The 21,749-nt window shown below is 37.0% G+C and overlaps 1 protein-coding gene across 3 annotated transcripts in view; it reads left to right on the forward strand.

Moving 5' to 3' along the window:
* The window catches only part of LOC107749758 (PDZ and LIM domain protein 7), a 41,127-nt gene that overhangs the window by 428 nt on the left and 18,950 nt on the right, over window positions 1-21,749 (forward strand). Inside the window, exons 1-4 of one of the 3 annotated variants that reach the window (XM_016564922.1) lie at window positions 1,150-1,319; window positions 2,704-2,802; window positions 15,366-15,517; window positions 20,263-20,293. In XM_016564922.1, the coding sequence (XP_016420408.1) occupies window positions 2,707-2,802; window positions 15,366-15,517; window positions 20,263-20,293 (279 nt within the window). In that variant the 5' untranslated portion in view covers window positions 1,150-1,319; window positions 2,704-2,706. Of the gene's footprint in view, window positions 1-1,149; window positions 1,320-2,703; window positions 2,803-15,365; window positions 15,518-20,262; window positions 20,294-21,749 lie in introns of those variants that run through there. The other 2 variants (XM_016564921.1, XM_016564920.1) reach the window with 2 other exon arrangements.

Genomic DNA, 21,749 nt, shown 5'->3' on the forward strand with positions numbered 1-21,749 from the left:
TCATTTGAATGCGTTGGTTACTTTGGGACTTTTCCTAACAGGCAATTAGTAATACATTAGTTTACATTTTAATGTGGTTTTGCATCTAATCTGGATTCTCTAAAGAACTAAATATTGTCTCTGTAGGAAATTGATTTAAAAAAAAAAAAAAGATCTTTTAGTTGTAAGTCATGATTACAGAGTTAAATCCAAGTTTACTGCAGATTGTATTTAGTTTCAGTGATCAAAAGCCTTGACTTTTGTCTTATTTCCTCTTACTGAAGAAAATAATACAAATGATTATAGTTTATAGGACAATACTGAGTTACATGCAATTTGCAAAGTACAGGATTTGTTCTTGCACTCACATAACCCCATTGACAGAAATGAATTCAGACTGCTTGAACACTTAACTGTTTTATGCTTAGTTATGTCCTTTTTCAGTTTTATCAGTTTCTTAAGCACACCATTCTAATTCACCGCAGGGGATGAAATGTCAGACTTCTGAATGAATGCTATTTTAAAATAATTTATTATTATTATGTTTTGTTTTGTTTTTTGTTTTTTTTTACACAGGACTGTATGAAATTGGAGGTAGTTAATGGAAAATTGAAATGCGCCAGAAAAGAGACCTTTGAGAAAGTACAGTGCCCTCTCAATTACAGTTTTACCGCAGGGTACGACAACAGCAGCAGTTTTGTCCTCTCAAATTGTATTCAATGACATAACCTGCTTTGGGTGGTAACGGTTTTGCCATCCAAAACATATGTTATTCACACAGTGTGAAAAGACCATTCAGAATGTGTAATGTATTCTCAAATGCAGTTTTACCGCAGGGCAAAACAGTGCCGCTGCACTCTCAAGTTGCTGTCACATACCCAACCGTGGGTGCAACCATGAAACATATGATATCCGCATTGAGAGGAATGTTCATTTGGCTTCCCACCCATCCAACCTGCCTTCTGATGACTTTTTCTAGTAGTTTATGGGTTTAAATGTTACATCTAGAGCCAGAGAATCTGAGGTAGTAGATGTTTTCTCTTCCTTCCTTCCTTCCCTCCCTCTCTCTCTCTTGGTCTCTCTTCCCCCTCTCCGTGACTCGTGGGTGTTGGGCTGAAATAGTTTGGTGTAGTTTTACATTCCTTATATAGCCTGTGGAGTAAGAGAGACGTGGAGCGAACCCGTGTCACAAAGAAGGAGGGGAGGGAGTTGAGCTTTGCCAGCAGTGAGAAAGTCAGGCTGTCTCGCAGTGCCAGATTTCCACTTGGTTTTCTGGAGGTTTGGGTGACAAGTTTGGCCCGTGGCATAAGGTATGTGTGCAGCACGCCACCCTATAACAGGTAAACTCCATGTGGGATAGGATAGCCTCTGGAGTTTGAGGACCATAAGTCACAGGGAGGGGGAAAATGTCATGATTTGGGGGTCTCCGCTCGTCCTTGGGTTTCAGTTTTATGTCATGTTACTATTTGCTCTTGTACCAACCTGTAACATAATTAACACAGAGATGCAATGGTGTGCTGGAGGTGCCAGCAGTGGATTATTTTAGTGTTTCAGGAATAAAATGGCTCATTAGTTGTTAAATTAATCTGCTGTCACCACACATAAGTGGGTCATTGAGCGTATGCTTTATTCGAACAGCCACTGAGTGCTATAAATCTATGTTGAGCTTTTAAAATGTTCTGGGTTCTCACAGATTTGCTAGAGTGTAGATAATGTGCACTTTCATTGTGTATCACTGACCAGTAATTTGCAGTTCACCACGCAATGGAAGTATATAGGTGCTTATTTCTGTCACCTACCTGATAATTCATTTAAATAAGCCGGTTCTCAAATGTCTCCACGAACACTACTGTTTAACCGTGAACAATTGGTCACGCAGGAATAAAAGTGTTTTCAAATGGTTTCAGGAATGTTAATCTTGAGCCAAATGCATTAAAACCTGAAAACTTTCTTTCAGTTGTCAAATTTATCTGTATAGCTCTTTTCACAGTACACATTGTTTCAAACCAGCTTTACAGAAATCTTCATGCCTAGTCACATTTAGCAGATTAGAGCTGGGCGATAATATAATTTACATTTTGTGATGATATAACCAATCAAGCAGTTGAGGTTTGCTGTAGTTCACATTGATTAATGTGAGTGTGCTGTATGTGTGCAAATAAAGTTGGATATCCAACTTTATATAGAGACCTTTGCGATAACATCGTTTAAGCAACCACAGAGATGAGTTTTGATGTACACTTAAAAATACAGGTTCCAAAAGAGGGGTTTTCATAGTGATGCCATAGTAGAACCATTTTTGGTTCCCCAAAGAAACTTTCAGTGAAGAGTTCTAAAAAGAACCATTTTTTTCTTTTGTGCAATGAAAGGTTCCATGGATGTTAAAGGTTCTTCATGGAGCCACAGATTTAAGAGTTGTCTAGTATTTCTTTCTAGTATATATAGCTTTATGTGAGTGTACTATATGAATGAGGGTAAATTTGAATATCCTATATATTGTTAAATATTCTACTATATAATTGTTCAATGTATCTTCCAGTCCAAAAAAGTTTGTTGGGTTTAATTCACGGACAGTCAGACGTCAACAGCATACCAGACACGGTTCACGTGTGTGGGTCTGGAATGTTTGGTTTCAGCCTTGTTAGGAGCTCTGAATCACTTATAATATTATTACTGTGATGTAATGAAACTATAATCTTTCTTCTGTGTTTGTTTTCTCTTTAGGCCATGAATATATATAGTGTAACGCTCAACGGACCTGCTCCCTGGGGTTTTCGGCTTCAGGGAGGCAAGGACTTCAACATGCCCCTGACCGTGTCAAGAGTAAGTGACCTCCATTTTGGATGTAGTGATGGGTAATAGACCCATTGTTTTGTTTACAGCTTAAGCTGTTAGCTGCTTATAAATGATGTATTCATCTCGTTTGTTCCCTTTCAGTTTGACAAATGATGATCAAGGTGTTTCACAGACTTAATTTAGATAACGTGAACCCATCACTCACTCAAGGTGTTTTCATCCAATTTCATTCAATTCTGTGTCAGTTTACAGTCCCGCCTCTGCATGCAGAAAGCCATCAAACACACCTCATAAGGAAATGCAATAGAGTTAATGAGAAAAGTGTGCTCAGTGCTTCATGAGGTCTATTTCAAAACTTTGCATTCCTTCAGAAACATGTCACCGCTTGATATCAACCCCATAAGAAAAGGGCTGCTTCAGAACTCCATTCAGATGTCTCCTCACAAGGATATGTTATGCTTTGTTTAGTTTCCAGCATGCATTGTTCTCTCTTTAAGGTCATTGAAGCACCTCCAATGGAGCATATTGAACAGATCAGGTCCAGATGCAGAAGTTCCATTCCTTGTATGAGCAGTGTTGTTTGTAGTATAGACACAAGCTCTGGTAGCTAGTGCTGTTGTGGACCTGAAAGGTCATTTTGTATGTATATGAATACAATGAGGCCTTGGTTTGGATAAAAATGCTGCCTGTACATTTTCATGTTAAAATACTTTATTCTATCTTTCGTCATTTCTCCAAAAAAGCATCATTCTACAGTAGTTAAGCAGTGAGTTACATCATTGTACAAGAAGCAACAGTCAAGTTTGAAAACAGTCAGTTTCGCTCATTTATGCTAGTGTGGCAGAAATTGCATACTTCACCTTTAACAAGTCTTGTGTCTTCATGTATGGACATTTATATGGCCCAACGACATGTTAAATTTTATTAGAAATGGCATTAAAGTAAAAAAAAATTCCTGAAAGCTTTGCCATTTGGTAATAGATGTCTCATTTACTGTTTTTAAATTCTTTTATGTGAATATCAGCTTCTAAATATCAAGGAAACAATATCAGCTAGATTTTCTATGGTTTTAGCTCTGCTAGACTTTACAACGTTTTCACCATTTCCCTTGCTTTGTCTGACTTGGTAGTATAACGTGCAGCCATGCACATCTGTTTAGCTGACTTGCACTAACACTCCCTTAAATGTCTGCTCCAGTCAAAATGGTGACTTCATCCGTCAGTGTGAGAGCCGGTCGTAAAGCTGCCTGCTGCTGCCAGATGTTATGCAATAGCAGGAGCGTGTCTGTGCGTGTCATTCCTAACCTGATTTAGCTTCTCATAAAGCGCAGTGCAGGATCTTGTGTTTATGAAGAATGATTTCATTACAGGATTGAACAGATACCAGCATCTCCTCACGCTAGAGCTAACATGGCAAAAATGATGCCTATCATTTTAAAAATGAAGGCTATCTTCTGATTTTTGAGTAAAACTGCAGGAACCACTTCAGCGTTGCTTCAAAGAAATGGAAAATTGCTAAAAGTAGAGAGAAGTCCATTCCGATGGATCATTTATTCACTTTATAGTTCAGTGGCTCTCTATGTAAGGCCTCAAAATGACTATCTCTATTGTAATGCACCAAACTGGCATGTTATCACCATTTACTACCTTAATACTAATCACATGACCTACACTGGAACGTGCCGTAGGTTTGGTACAACACAGTAAAATAAACACTTCATTCCTCAGTCGCCCTCACCTCTTGACAGATGTGAAAATTAATTTTCAAAGGAATGTTACAGCCAGACGGCTTCCTGTGTTGAGGTTGACATCAGCGAGTCATTAGCGTGACAGGAGGTGAATCATTAGGTGTGTTTGTTCTGTCATTTGAGATTATACTATGCTGTTAAAGGTGATTTGTTAGTCTGATATGAAGGGCGGTGGTTCATTCATCTTGACGGAAGTCCACGCCCTCTTACAGTGCTGAACTGTCAAGTTATGCAGTGTTAAATCACGCTGGGTCTAAACAGGTCATAAGGTAATGAAGATATGCTCTGTCCACGGGTTCTAAAGTGGAGTAATTTGAAGACGGGTGGTCTGTTTCCCCCCCTTCTCCTCAGTGGGAGAACAATGTTAAAGAGTTAGGTTTTATGGGCTTAGGCGCATAAGGCCGCCATTCAAACAGGAGAGGGATGAAATGGAACCGTGGTTTATTTATAGAGACTGCTTGAACATTTGATGTTAAACATAATAATTGGTGGTGCTTGCTAAGGATTTGAACAAACCACTAATCTTGTGTTTTAAACTTTGTCATGTAACACATCCTGCATTGATTGTGCTATACAGGCATGAAAAATAGTCGTTGAGGTGAGGAGAGGTTGCTATTATTTTCAAAGCAATTTGATTTATTTGTTTTTGTCTAAACATGCACTGTCATCCCGTATGGATAGGGGGTAAATCACCCAAAAATAAAAATTCTATATTCATTTACTTACCCTCATGTAAGTATTTCTCCATTGAAAGTCCAGGTAACCAAAGCACTGTAAAACAAAGGCGTTGTAAAACAAATCCATATGAATCAAGAGGTTTAATCCAAGTCTTGTGAAGAGATACGATTGCTTTATATGATCAACAAATATAATTTAGACTTGTACCGCTCTATTCATATGGATTTTTGGATCTTTTAGGTTTTGGTTACCTGGACTTTAAATGGAGGAACATAAACTTCTCAGATTACATTTAAAAATATCTAAATGTGTGTTTTGAAGATTAACCAAAGTGTTATTAGTACAACATTTGAAACCACATGAAGGTGAGTAAATGGTTGCAAGAAATTAAATTTTTGGGTGAACAGTGCCTTTAAATGAGGGACCGAGCTATATTTAGTGCATGTCTTTGGTTTGGCCTCTTTTGGGCCATTAAGTAACCACCTAGTAACACCCTAGAAACCACATAATGCTCAAAAAACCCACCCCAGTCTCCTATTTCTAATACAGTCTCGCAGCATTAGCGATTTGAGTTTTTCCCATGTCAAAAGTAGGGATTCAGTTCATCAGCTAATGGTATTTGGAAGCTGGTTTGGCCTTAATATTTCTCAGAGCATTTTCCTTTATTCCTCCTTTCCTCCACCTCCTCCTCCTCCTGTTCACTTTCCATTGCACACATCGGCATATTTCTTCAGCATTCCTGGGATTTTAACGCTGCTTTACTATTCCTGGCAACAGAGCAGCCCTTTGTCTACTTTTGCACCCACTATCCATTAATGTCTCAAATCATTCCCAAAACCAGATGCATTGGTTCTTGAACCTCAAAGGAAGACTTTCATGGTGAAAGCAATGTGAAACCTACAGATGAAGAAGGATGGATCTTTGTGTACTAGCTATGAAATCCATAATCATTCCAATGTACAAATGTTATGATTTGTATTTGCTTCAGTGGATGTCCATCTGGTTTGCATTAGCAGGCAACATGCCATTCAGCTGAAATTAAACACAACTGCAATTAGAAAATTATATATGATGTAATCTTTAGAAGTTTAGAGCACAGTTTGAGTTTTTCTTTTGTGATTTGTTCCCTGGGGTTCCGGCACTGTGACGTTAAGCTGAACTGAAGCTGGTCTGCTCCCTTGATGAAGACATTTATTACTTTGTGCATATTACTCTGGAGGTTAGAGTTAGAGTTTTGTGGCTTTTAGTCAATGTCTTCTAGCTTTGAGGTCATCTACATGCTAGTGTGCTTTTAAAAGCTGACTTAATCCAATTTATTGAAGATATAAGAGTATAAGAGTATAAAGTATTTTTCTTGAAGGAAAACAGACCTTAAATGCTGATGACTTGGTTTAGAAAGAAGTCTTTTATGATCAATGCTGCATGTATTTGATCAAAAATCCAAACAAACAAACAAATAAATAGATGCAAAAACAAAAAACAGTAATATTGTGAAATATTATTACAGTTTAAATTAACAGTTTTTTAATTTAATATATTTTCAAATGTAATTTTTTTCATGTGATGGCAAAGCTGAAGACTCCAGTCTTCGGTGTTACATGATCCTATTATATTTTATGCTCAAGAAACATTCCTTATCAATGCTGAAAATGGTTATACTACTTAATATTTTTGTGGAAACCACCTTTTTTAGGATTCTTGATGAATAAAAAGTTAATAAGAACAGCTTTTGTTTGAAATAGAAATCTTCTGTAACACTGTAAATATCTTTACTGTCACTTTTGAGCAATTTAATTTATCCTTGCTAAAAAGTATAAAACGTGTATGTATGTATATATATATATATATATATATATCAAGATTACTGGCTGTCAAGAAAATGTAATAATTCACTGCAGACACTTAACATTTTATTGATGTTCATAGTCCGATTTTAAAAAATGGCACATCACCGTTGTAAATTTTGGTCCATTCCTCTTAGAATATAGCACACAAGTAAATTACTGCTATGATATATTGTTTGTTGTTTGTTTTGAGCTTGATAGCTTGTTACTAGGGGTGTGGAAATTAATCGTTTCTTCGATGCATCGCGATGCAGACGAGAACGATTCGGTATCGGTTCAGTAATAGACCATAACTGATTATAACCTACTGACGCTTTTCTGACGTCATTTGTCGCCGTAGCATACATTAGGCGCGTTCGGCTTGAAGCGCCGCTGCGCAGAATGATCAGTGTATGACCAAGTACCGTGAGAGCGATAAAAGAGCAGACGGATCCTTATGCTTTAGCGGTTGATGTCATACACTCATCCTGCGCAGCGCTGCTTCAAAATCGAACACGCCTAATGGCAGAGGGAGGCGAGACGCAAGTGCGAGTAATTAAAAATGCTCCGTCGGCGCCAATAGCCTAATGGGCAGTGCGCCGACATATAGTGCCGTTGTGCTCCGGGCGTCCCGAATTCTAGTCCCGGCTCGTGGACCTTTCCCAATCCCGCCCCCCTCTCTCTCTCCTACTTTGCTTCCTGTCACTGCTATACTGTCCTATCAAAATAAAAATGCAAAAAAAAAATCTTGAAAAAAAAAATGCTCCAACTACTTTAAAAGCTGACAGCTGGCCACATGTCAGCTTTTATGAACAACCTGAGCACAACCTGGAGAAGACACGCTGTGTGTAAATCATGTCACGCACAATGAAATATGTAGGGGGTAGGGATGGGCAAATGAAGCCTCGTGAAGCACTGAGGCTTTCCTCTGACTGTTTCGGGAAAAGATTCAACGCTTCGAGTGTCTCAAACAGTGCCATCTGATGGTTCATAAAAAAATATAGCAGCCAAAAGCCTGTGAAAGACGCTCCATAGGACAAGGCATCTACCACATGTTCCACAGATCGATTCAAGTTACATGCACAAATAAAAGCCTAACAGTGTGTGTGTTTGTTGAGTTTCTGAAAACATTTCAACCAAGCGGCAACCTCCCGCTCTCTCTCGTGAAGCCAACACGGATTCATCAATAATTCATCAACTGGCTGCTAGAGGCTGGCTGCAAAAGGGAGTCAATCCCATAGACTCCCCATGTTGAAATGCCCAACTTTACAGCAGAAAAAAAAAACGTTTACAGCCTGGTTCAAAAAATGATTTTGGTCTATATAGCTAATTTTGCCCTTCATGACAACTGTGAGAGGGGTGAATTTTTTTATAACTCATCCGTTTAAATTATATTAAGCCTTAAAGTTCTGCATAATTAAGGGCGTGGCCACTTGAGTGACAGGTGGATTGCCGCTGGAGAAAGGTATAACTGCAGCTTGGAGATCTCCAAATGGGGCCGGGAACTCCAAAACAGGGTGGGAGCTCCAAAATAGGGCGTGGCTTCCTCCCATTGACAAACAGGCACATGACACGCATGCGCAATTTTTCCCCCCAATCCACTTCAGTGCAAACTCCGCCCCACAGCTGATTCTAAAGATTTTATTGGTTGTGTCAATTAAAGTGTTGATTTTCTACATGCTACAAAAATGCTAACCCCTAAACCTACCCCACACCTGACCCTAACCTTAACCAGTGAAATGGACTGCACGACGGGATTGGCGCTGAATAGCGTGGTAGAGAAAGATGCAGTTCAGGAGATAAGTTAATAAGATTATGCGATATGAGATCGTTCCGTAACTCCCCAACCGGACCTCACCAGACAATGGCACCTTTTTAGTTACACCCAGCGTCACTATCTCCTCCTACCCTGCGTATTTCGAGCCCCGGGATGCCCCCGTTGCTTAGAACAAAGCAATAGAGTAAAATTGTTCCCCTGCGCTGCGCTGGGACGGCTCGCGGGAGAGCTCGTGGTTGATTCCCGTTTATATCATTATGCAGAGGTTCAAACTCCAGTCCGAACACCACTGGCCACGAGCTTTGGGCTCTGCTCTCACGGAGAATATTTATTTATATAGCATATTTTATTTTAGATGAACTAGAAACAATGTTTAATTTTATAAAGTTCTATTTTGAAATGTAAGTCAATAACAATTGGCTGGAGCCAGAGCAAATGGTGAAAGGCTTTGCGTGAGGAGACCCCGCCCCATTTTGGAGGTTCTGCCCACTTTTGGAGTTCACGCCCTATTTTGGAGATCTCCGGTCTGCAGTTATATTTACTTGGCTGCTGTCACCACCATCGAGCTAGGTGGGCGTGGTTTCAGCAACCAGCTCCCTCCTCTTTGCCCATTTTCGATTATCCAGGAGTGACGCGAGGTGATACGCTGCCAAGATGGCAATGGCCGGCTCCGCCTACTTTAGGCTTCAAAAACGCTCTTCGGAAACCTACGGGTGACGGCACGGACACTACGTCCATGTTTTTATACAGTCTATGATTTCAACACGCAAAGTGAATTGCGCACGTGACTGGACAGAAAGTGAAGCTTCATTTGTTATTGGTCACGTGATTTCTATGACAATTAACAACACAACACAAGCTTCGACTCGAGGCTTCATCTAGCACGCCCATTTATTCTCGACACAAGCTCCGATGCCTCGGTTCAAATGTCACATCACTAGCAGGGGGTAATACCACTAACTTAAGAAAGCAGGTCAGGCACAGTTCATATATCTGACTGCTTGTATTTATTGACAAAATTGTATAAATGTGAAGTAAAATTGAAAATTGAGGATGCAGTGCATTGTCAATGCATCGTGATATTGAATTGAACCGAATCGATGACATGATATTCGGAACCGAACCGAAACGTGAGACCAGTGTAGGTTCACACTAGGGCTGCCACTAACAACTATTTTTATTTTGATTAATCTATCAACTAATTTATCGATTAATCGATTAATCTAAACGATTAATTTCCCGCAAAAAAAAATCAACAATTTTAAAGAACATTTTATTAAACTTGCATCTTTGCCATTCAGTAGTGTACCATAAAAAAAGTATAAATGTAAACAAGCCATTGACGAAATGTAAAACTAAAAGAGTAAAAATATAAACAAACCTAATAAAAATTTAATAAAAAGAAAATAATTACAAAAGTCTGAGAAAGTCAGCATGTTCTTAATGTCAATATATCCACATGTTCTGGGCTTCTGTTCATTACAGCTGTGAGTGCAACTACAAAGGGGAAAAAAATATGTTTCAATTAACCCCAACAGTTGGGTTTTCACATTAAATAAATGCAATGTTTAGAGTCCACCAGAATCAAGTATTACAATTTTATTATTAAAAGTTATTATTATTAAAAATTAAGTATTAAAAGCACTCTTAGAAATGTGTAAACAACAGATTTAAACCGACATATCCAGCATGATGAAAAAAATGAACAGAGGACTTCAGTAGTGAAACTTGTTTGAGTGGATTTATAAATGATTTACCTTGCAAATCTGATGAAATGGTGCACGTTGCGTTCCCAGATGAACGTTATAATAAACCCAAACTCACAACAACATGCAGAGACGGATTGGTTTGAAGCTTGGCTCTTACATCCAAGATATTTATGGCTCACTCGTATCAGCTGACGCAATTGCACTGAGGCCCAGAGTCTTACAGCCCCCCATAAGGAAATGGAAAGTGAAATGCGGCAAGGATTGGCGGCGTGTCTGGGAGGGAAAATTGTAAATGGGCCATGATTTTAAAGACTGTTTAGCATCAGATATCCGGGACATGCATAGAAAATGTTTTTTGAGTTGTATTGTTGATTGTGACCCATATCATCCGCCTTGAACATCTAAAATGGCTTACCTCCTCGTTTTCAGCGGTTTATACGAGTTTATTTTCTTATGTCGTCCTGTATATTGATGTCAGAAGTTTTAAGGTTTCTCAACTCTTCCCCCTTTGACTAGTAAAAGGTCTTAGCGCAGCACTTTACTGCCACCAGACTCAAGTCAAGGAACAGCTGGGCTCTGAATTTGAGCCAGGAACACAGGTGGTCATGTCCATCAGCTTTATCTGTATACTCAACCATCCACATTTCCCTTGTCTTCTTTCCTTATCCTTTGTGTCTCAACATAAATTTTTTTCTGTTCTGCCTATGTTTCTCCACGTGTTTACTTCTGAGTGTTAAGTGAAGTGATGGTGCTTTTTTTTTTCTTGCCATAGACCACAAATGGATGTTTGGCAAGATGTTGCAATGCTCTTTCTCATTGCAAGTGAATAGTGAGCAGAGTCTGACTGTTAAGCTCTAAAATGACAAAAGCACCATAAAAGTATTGTTGGCTCAGAATATACCTCAAATCACACAGACTTTGTGATTTTTGACACATTTTTTTTTTTTTGGAGCTTAAAGCTCCCTGGTCTCTATTCACTTCCACTGAATGTAAAAAAACAGTGTCAACATTCTGCTTATCTTGCTTTTTTGTTTTTTTTGTTTTTTGTTTTTATAACATGAGGTAGGGCTATATTACTGAAGTTGCAATTTTGACTTGTCAAACCGCAAAGGCTGCATGAAGTGAAGCAGGGCATGTTTATTATTATTATTATTATTATTATTATTATTACTTTTTTAAAATGTAAACATTCAGGCAGCTCAATTTGGGTTGCTTATAACAGATTTGGGAACACAACATGCACCAACCATCTTCCCAAACGTTTGAAAAGCACTAATAAACAGACTGTTGACAACAAAAGAGAAGATTTATAAGACGCTTTTTTCCGCCAATATGAAAGCTTGATGGTTTAACATTTGAAAATTAAGAAATATATTAGAATTGTTATTATGCAGTTGTATGGTAAATAAAATATAATAAATGTCATAAATATAATACAATTATTGTATTATTTTTCTTTTAAAGTGAAATATTACAGCAGTTATATTCCTTATTTAGTTTTATTATTATTATTATTATTATTACTACTATAATTATATTGATTTAATATCACAAAAGTTTGGGCCAAATTGTGCAGCTCTACCATCAAGTATAGAAAACCTTTTTGTAATCACCTTTTAAATCGCAATTTTTATCAGGAAAATCACAATTAGGCTTTTTCTCTAAATGGTTCAAGACTAACAATGTTGACAAAATGTTGATTTTTGGTTAAACTCTTCCTTTAGGACCTCTTCTGGTCTGGTCTGTTTCCTGTATGCTTGCCAAAGTGCTACACCTGGTGGAGGACTTTCTGTGGGTTTGTTATTCAGACAGCCATTTCCTCATGATGTCCTCACAACGTCACAGTGCTTCTTATGTTTCATAAATATGTGCACGGTCTCAAACGGGCTGTTGAGGGCAGAGGCTCGAGGACAATAACTTTTGTTCTCTTCCCCTAGTGCTGTCCTGCTCCAGATTTCTATTTAGAGCTCAGCAGAGAAGACTTGTAAATGTTTGTTGAAGTGAATAGCAGGCAGCCGAGACAGGAAATGTGGTAGAACTTGGAGAACGGAGGGATAGGGAGTCTGAAATGTCCAGGGCAGGTTTTGAAGGTTTGAGTACAGCTTTATACATGAGGGCAGACCGTGTGCATTGCATTCAAATACATGCCAACAGCAAAAGCTGGATCTCATTAGGGTGTTACCACCAAATGTCTTATTATGTTATTACACACACTAAGTGCAATTAATGATGCACAGCATTTTGCATTTTGAGTTGCTTTTATTTGTGGCCAAATGTGGTGATGCTGTTGGAGTCCACAGGGTCAAGGTTTCCCATAGTCTTGTTAACCCTGCTGGTAGATGTCGAAACTACACCGTCTGTTTCCTAAAGCATCTTTCTCCATTGATGGCCATATAAAAGCAAAGCAGCTGCAGTTCAAATGAATGGGAATGCTGACAGATATTCTCCCTGTTTGGGTCAAGAAAACCTCACGAGTGTACCTTTTAGCTTTAGGGTGGGACTCTAATCTTTCCTATTTACCATTTCTGTGGGAGTTTTGAGCAAAGTTTCCTCTTAAATGTTAATCGCCAACGGAAATCTTGCTGAACTGCTTGCCAGATCAGCAATAGGTCAGAAAATTCCTCCAAAACTTGGCAGAGCTCACATGGTTTGGAAAGAATGTTCACAAATTCACAAGTTTGGCAGGATATTGGGTCTGGGTTGTGTGCCTTATCATCAGTGTGTGTTCACACTTTGCTCTGTAGTAATCTGAAACTGTCATAGGGCTGGACAATAATTCAATATCAATATGTATCGCGATATAATTTTTTTCAATAACGGTGATATGATTTTTAAACACTTTTCCGATATTTCGATATACATTACCAGTTTCCCATACATTGATTTATTTGTGGTGTTTGACTTCGTTGAATAAGTCACTGCTCTTATTTTCCCAGAAGGCATCAGACACAGGCTGACTAAGCCTTGGAGTTTCACATTTTGGTTTTGCTATTCCAATAGTGAACAAGCGATAAGCCTAAAAAAGTCACTGACATAAATGTGAATGTGACTCATGCGTTCCTGGACATGACACACAGAATGTCATTTCCCATTCATAATGTACACTGAGTCCAGATGGCAGTAAAACATTTTCCACATTGCAAAATTTGGATGTTCATTTCCATGCATTTCCAATTTCCATTTCCAATATGCAAGCACTTGCATATTTCCCTATTCTCTTCACTTTCCCTTTTGGGCGATGCCTCAGGCCTTTTTCTGAGTGATTTATATGCTGTGGTTTACTTCATTGCTTCAAACGCTGCACAAGTAAGACTGTAAAAGTCAATGCTGCATCAAAGTGCTGGATTATTTTAGACTGGCTTTTTTGTAATGATGAAGGATTTATTGTGTTTAGGATTACATGGTGAGTTCTTTGTCCATGCTGAAGAATTGACTTCCTCTCAGGTGTGTTTATTCTTGTGCGGTTGGGTTTGATTGATTGGAAGGTGCTGCTTCTTTCACTGCAGTGGCTTTAGAGTTGACATGGATTTGAATAGTTGAATAGCTCAGCATGAGGTGTGGTTGGCTAATATCAATTTTTAGCTGATCTTGCTTTTAAATCTAATGCTTGTGTCATTTATTTAAGCTGATGCAACTAAAGTGTTTTTGAATGCTTGTAAAGTATAATGCTCTTTTCTTGATTAAATAGTGACAAAGGACTTGATAGAACAGGTTTGCAGGTTCAGAGAAATGTTCCATCTTCTCATTTGTTGGTGGCCTACATAAGCACAGAGCCCTGAATTTAGACTTGAATATCTTCAGAATCTGGGTCAAATTATAATAAATTCAGCTGCTTTTAGATATCAAATAAATTAGTTTATTGCTTTTGGAGATTCATATTAGTGGTGTTGATGCAGGCATCTCTATTGCTATAGTTCATACTTGGGGTTAAGAAGAAGAATTAAGCTAACCTTATGTATTCAACTTTGATAACTTGTCCTGCACAATGCTACCAGTGTTAATTTATATGCTATTATAGTTTTAAGTAATATTTTAAAATTAGCAATATTAAAATATAATTAAAATTTTAAATATTGAAAAATTATTTAAAAATTTTATAAAATTTTATTTTTTCATTTTAATTAAATGTTTAGTAGTTTTGTCATATGCTTTTGTAATTTTTATTAGTTGTTTAAATTAATTGTGATTCCAGTTTTATATTTTTATTTAAGTTTTAGTTCATTTCAATTATTTGCCTAGGAGACCTTTCAAAATTTTCATTTAAGTTTTTTTAAATCTAACATTTAGGCTATATTTTATTTCAGCTTTGTTTCAATTAACAAAAATGTTTTTTTTTAATAGTCTAAATTTTAGTTAATGATGCTAATGATGATTCCTTTCTGCATGCTACAGAAAGAAATGATACCTAGAATTATGCAGCTTATTGAGAAGATGTGTGCTATTACGTTAAGCTATGAGACTTACGATTTCCACTTGACAGATGAGAAAACGAGCTAAACATTTCTATAGATTTACATACTGTAGGAGTGAGATGAGCCGTATGTTGAGACCAGAATAGTCATAGAGACTTGGGGGTGAGCACTTTTGGCTTTGGCCATTAAGCAACCGCATAGTAACTTCGCAGAACACATTAGCAACCACATGGCGTTGTGCTTTACAACATTCTTTATTTTTTTATTAGAGTACCCTGGCAACCACTCACAACATTCCTGTATTGTGTTTGTTCTCAGCACCGCTCACATTTTCTTCAAAAAATGTAAAAATCTGGTTTCGATTTGAAATGTTTGTAGTTAGTCATCTCATGACACTTCATTACATACAGATTGACTAATGTTTGTTTTCTGTGGCTGTTTCAGCTGACCCCAGGCGGTAAGGCGGCCCAGGCCGGAGTGGGTGTTGGGGATTGGTTGGTGTCCATCTCTGATGCCAACGCAGAGGAGATGACCCATGTGGAGGCACAGAACAAGATCAGAGCCGCAACCGACTCCCTCGCTCTCACTTTGAGCAGGTACACGCGCACACTTACTCATCATCTTTCATCAGCGTCTTAGAGTTTCAGTATCACATGAAGGGAGAGAGGATGACTTCACAGGAAATTGAGTTCTCTGGTTAATACATCACTGTTAACCCTTTTATTACAGTCTTGAAAAATAGACGGTGATTTTTATAACAGGTGGTACATTATAAACAACAAAACACCAATACTCAGACGTTTACAACTGTGATGACATCAAAGAACCTTGGAGCAGATTCCTGGGCTTTGAAAAAAAGACTTGTCTGACACAGTTTACTTAAGTTATTAGATAGTTAATAGTATTTTGTTACTCCTGCTAATGTAATTGTCTGATTATGGTGGGTTACTGTTGTTTTGTTTAGAATGCTAAAAGCATTGCCTATAGCATTGCCTGGCAACAGCCAGTCCAGAAGTAAAAATCCCATCCATTTTCGAAATTGATTTGATTTATAGTGATGACATCTAAAACAAAGAAAAAAACCTACCACAAGCTCCAGGATTGGTATAGCACTGTTTTGGTGTATTTTTATTTTTTAATTAATTTATAGCTTAATATGCTGTATTTAAAAAAAAAAAAAAAAAAATGTGAAACTGAAATACATTCAGTGTTATTGTTAACTAAAAAATTTTTTTTCTAATTGACATGAAATAAAATAAAATATAAAAATATCAGATGAAAAATAACTTAAAAAGTCAACAAAAATTAGAAATGTTTCCTTGGCAAGTAAACAAAATAAAATAAGTTTAAGATGAAGTACTAAAATTACTAAAGCTAAAACTGAAAAAAAAAAAATATATATATATATATACACATATATACATAAGAATAATAAATTAAAGATAAATTGAATTATTAAAAAACAAAATTACTAAAACCTAAACTAAAATTAAAACTAAAAAAATATTAATAATACCGTAATATATAAATAATACTAAAATAACACTAAATGTATTAAGCACATAAAATCCATATGAAATATTATTTTATGCTTATTAATGACTTAATGATGTTTATATTGTACTGTTGTTTTCAATTGTAGTTTTTTTTTTTTTTAAATCAAATGTTATGATTCATCTCAGAGCTGGTTGGTTTGGTTCTTAAAACAATTTATTGAATATTTGTTTTAATGCCTATGGAGAAAGTGTAGCTTTGTTGGAAGAGCATGGTAGTAACAATGCCAAGGTCATAGGTTTGATTGTCAGGGAGAAACAAACTGTTGCTCTGTAAGTCTGCTCTGGGTAAAACATCTGCCAAATACATAAATGTAAAATGAATGGGAAAAATACTTCAAAACCAAGGCCACTTAAAAGCCGGGCAGTCACACTTGCACTCTGTTGTGATATTTTAGCTACTAATTGTCTGTTGTTTTGAAAATTGACTTTTAAACAGTTCCTTATTTAATTAAATTTTGTTTGGCTCAAAACTGTGTCTAGAGAGCTGATCTAACAGGCAGTAACATGACTCCAAATAAAAATGTCTTTTACTTGTTGCCATAACAATTGTGCTGATAACTTGGCATGGTACCTTGTGTGGTATTTAAGCAGAATTAAATGGCCTCTAGATCTTCAGGCTTCTTGTTTTGTGCAGACATATGTTAAGGCAGGTATTAAATGCATGACTCCAAATGAAAATGTCTTTTACTTGTTGCCATAGCAGTCGTGCTGATAACTTGGCATGGTACCTTGTGTGGCATTTAAGCAGAATTAAATGCCTCTAGATCTTCAGGCCTCTTGTTTTGTGCAGATATATGTTAAGGCAGGTATTAAATGCATAGAACAAATCTTTAATGTGGCGTAATAAAATAGCTCAGACGACCCTGGGCTAAAGGTAGAGCAGATAATTTGGAGACAGAGTGGTAACTCCGTGACTTGAGCTGACCTTCACTTTTCAGCACAGAGATGGGAAACCTCCAGTGCCTCGGGACGCAATTCTGAAATCGCTTACATTGCACTCTTTTTGGGAAACTGCATGAAGAGCCCAAAAAAGGAAAGTTTGAAATGGAGCTTACTGCCCTCAGACAGAATTTAAGTTACTGGTAGAAAAAGTCTAATGTCTGTGGTTAAAAGATGAGCGTAGTTGCAGAGTGACAGATGCACTCATTCCTGCTCTGTCATTAGGCCGCTCCTGTGATCAACACTAAAAGACTAAGAGCCTGTGTAATGGTCCAAACCACAGTTATGAATGTGGTTTTCTTCCTTTTTTGGGTGTGCGAGAATCGTTTATATGTCATCACATTGGTAAGCGCTTGTAGCGGTTAGTAATGGCTTGTTTAAGTGAAGAGGGATAAAAACCATGTGCTTGAGTTATGAGAAATACATCTCCCTCGATAAAACAGGGCTCATATATGCATGACTCCAGTGTTTATATGTAAAACTTTTGTCTCTTTGCACTGGCAAATCTCCTGAAGAAGTGTCAAGACAAAGTCATTTCACCCTAAAATTGAAAAAAAAAAAAAAAAACTATTTAAGGTTGTATATATATTTTATGCTATATATTTAATGCATTTTATTCTGAGAAAATGAATCCTTTTAACCTATACAGAATTTTGTTGATGATTATTTTTGCATTATTCTATTTTTTGGGGGGTGAAGTATAACCCGGTCATTTCTTAGTGAGATTCGCTTTGATATAAGGGCTGTTTCAGGTCAAAGAGGGGTTGTCATTTTCTCTAGGCTATATAATGTCCTCTGGAATGAGGGAGGACTTAAATGAATGGGGTCGGTTCGGTCATAAAATGTTCCTGATGCAGAGACTGGCCGATTCTTCAGACCGCTCTCTGTCACAGGCCACATCTTTGGAATGCTGGGAGACAGGATGAGCTGATTGGAGGTGTGAATAAGAGTGGGCGTGTCTTCATGAGTCATATCACCAATGGCTAGATGATGTCATTTTTTGTGGAGTTTGTTGTGACATAACTGTGAAAACATCTGTTTATCAAAGTTCATAATTACCCCTTTGCCCAGTACGCTGATAGATGACTAGTATCTTGACTATTGTTTTGGGAGCTTTGGTTGTCAGACATGTCAGTGTGTCTCTCTGTTGTTGTCTATCATAGATAAATTACAGTGTTTGCGTCCCATGGAAAGGCATGCTTGAAGACAAATGTCTGAGCATGTCTGTATTTATTCCGGTATATACTTTTATTACAGAGGGTGGTGTCCTTTTTGGTTTACATGGCATTTGATAGCCATTTGGGCAACCTCTTCAATTGTGGTTTGCAGCGGTTCTTTGAAGCACAAAATCTCTTTTTAGCTTTGTTGCTCTAGACCGTTGTCCTAGTTTGCCCTTTCTGTGTGCTTTGGTCAATGTTTGTTTTAAAGAATTAAATTAAATTTGAAATCAGAATGGATTTGTCTCAATGTGTTTGTCTTCATAATCTGGTCAAAATGTATTAACTTGTTTGTATTAACGGGTTTCCTGGTCGGCTAACATTATGTAGACTGCACAGGCTGTTTACTAATAGACAAATAGTTGTTTAGGCTTAAACTACTGTTACTGTTTTGCAATGGATGTAAAATGACTTGCACATTCAGTTTCATGTTGATTTTAAGCATATTAGTTTTGAAGATTTCATCTTTGCTTACAAAGCGAAGAAAAGCTGGTATAATGCATTTTAGGAAAGCTTTGTAAGGCTTGCTTATTTATTCATTTATTTATTTACCTACCTACCTTGCAGGAAAATCAATTGCATATTGAAAATAGAAAATATAGTGAAGCTATATATTGCGTCTATATACTGTCAGTTGCACTGGACACTGTTCATTTCCTGTGTCATTTCCTGGAACAGATGACTCTTGTAAAACAGCCTGGTTGTGCTATTTTCTTCTACATTTTCTCTCTAAACTGATATCTGTAAGCAGGCCACTGTGCAAAAGTACACCCTTGCTGTCACAGGAAGTGGTGTATAGGCACAGGAAGTGCAGACTCATGGGGAGGTTACTGATGGAATGCAACTATTTTTACAGCCTAGTCAAACTAACCTAGACGGTCCAGTTAAAGGCAGAAGTTTTTGAATACAATGCTTATCTTGAGTACAGTGATAATATTGGATGGTAATACCGTGGCACTTTGATATTTGGGTCGAATAGCAATGACAGCAGTGTCTTTCAGTCTCAAATGCTGTACTTATGAAATCAGATTAATTGAGAAGCTACGCATTTATTTGTTTACTTGCGATATATATATATATTTACTTTTTAAAATAAATTTTTAAAAGGTATTTAAGAGTGCTCAAACTTGAACCTAACTACTTTATTCAACTGCATAATTGTATGATTACTATGTTCATCTATGACTCATATTTAAGTGATGCATTAGGGTACTTCAAAATAGCATTTGATAAGTTTTTGTTCATTTATTAATGGAAGAAGAATTAAAAAAAATTTAAAAGCATAGTTGGAAAAGGTCTTTTTAGTGTTAGTGTTTTGTGACTTCAATAACCAGAAATTTTCATACAAATCTGATACGTTGCTATTCTACATGTTTGAGTCTATTCAAAATCATTTGGACAGCCATCAGGTATTAGTTCACGCTTACAGCTGCAGCATTCCATTCAGATTGACAAAATTTGATTTGGAGCCAGAAAGAACCGATTTAATTCTTGAGTCTTGTTGTATTTGGCACAGATGTCTGTCTGTCCATTATACTGTCCTTAGTTAACATTTTAAACATTGCAGTTAAATGAGTAATTTTTATGAATGAGCTTAAGTGAATTCTTTCTCTACTTTTCTCTCTGCAGAGCTTTTAATCCTGCCGGAGGAGAGCAGAACGTAAGACATTTGCCCTTTTTCTCTTGTGTCGGACAGAGCCGCAAAGCTTTCGCAAGACCACTTAACCAGCTCCTGATATCTGAAGAAACACATTTAGACCAGTTCTCAAGTTCTCAGCTGTTTTGAATACTTCAGAACTGAGCGCGTGCACACACACACACACACACACACACACACACAGTTATCTAAATGTTGTGCCATAGATGTTTATTTTGTTTTTATGTAAGGTCATTATATCTTTATATAGCTTATGAAAGAAAGCTTTTTCTCCGATTTAGCTCATTTCTTTGGATAACTTTGTCCCCAAAGTATGTCTAAGTGAACTCTCACACACTCATTTCAGCTTTCAACTAGTGTGATTTCACTCAAATGCACAGTGCTTCATATCTCATTCATAACTCATTTTCATGTAAGTTTCATGGCTCTTTTGGCTTTCTTGTGCTGGTTGCAGTATATTGCGGAAGTTTGGGTGGTTTGTCTGTTTTCCTGTCTGATTCAAATGTTAAGCATCTTGCTTTTGGTCTTGCTTAAACCTCCCTTCAGCAGTTTTTGGTTTGGTTGTATTTGCATCGCCACAGAATGCACAAACCCAGATTGAATCTACATTTCCCAGGAAGCCATCTGCACATACTATAACAGCAAAAGTTAATAAGCTTATAGAAAACTTATTTCTAACTGTAGAATTTAAATGCAAATTAAAGTAAATGTAAATTATAAACCTAATTAATTTTTTTATATTTGCGTTTTTATATTATATTATATAAAATAATTTGAAATATTATTTTATAAAATATTACATTTATAATTTTAAACCTTTCATATTACATATATATATTTTTTTTATAAATATGTATATTTTTTCATTTAATATTTGACACATGACAAGTATATTTAAATGGTTTTAAAGGAATGTTTAATAATAAATTATTCACTTGTAAAAAGAATGTTATTTTATAGTAGAGTCGGTAGCAAATAATAATAATAAAATAAATAACTGATTGTTAATAACTAATCAGATTTTAACTGCCATTTAAAAAAGAAAAAAACTGAAAAAAATAAGTTTGAAATTGCGCCCTCATGTGGCTGCAATAGCCCATAGCACGGGTCTCTGCAACAGTGCCTGCTATAATCCTACTCATATCAGTTATAATTTTACTTTAAAGCCATTCAAGAGCAGAATGCAGCCGAAATGGAGGACCTTTTAGCTGTACCTTGGCCTGATCTCAAGATAAATATGTGTGACCAGGGTGTGTTCGCACTTCTCAAACAATCCCCCCCTACTCTCACTGTGTTCATAATTTGCTGTGAGAACACATGAAGTCAATTCACACCTCCCCCCCAGATAATTCTCTCTTTTGGAAAGGATTAAGCATTAAAACCGTATCTGGGATTGTGCATTTACCTGTGGTGCTGCTAGTGTGTGTGCATGGTGTTGCATTTGCACTGTTTCTTTCTC

Source organism: Sinocyclocheilus rhinocerous, unplaced genomic scaffold (assembly GCF_001515625.1).
Source record: "Sinocyclocheilus rhinocerous isolate Xijiao unplaced genomic scaffold, SAMN03320098_v1.1 scaffold860, whole genome shotgun sequence".
Lineage (NCBI taxonomy): Eukaryota > Metazoa > Chordata > Actinopteri > Cypriniformes > Cyprinidae > Sinocyclocheilus > Sinocyclocheilus rhinocerous.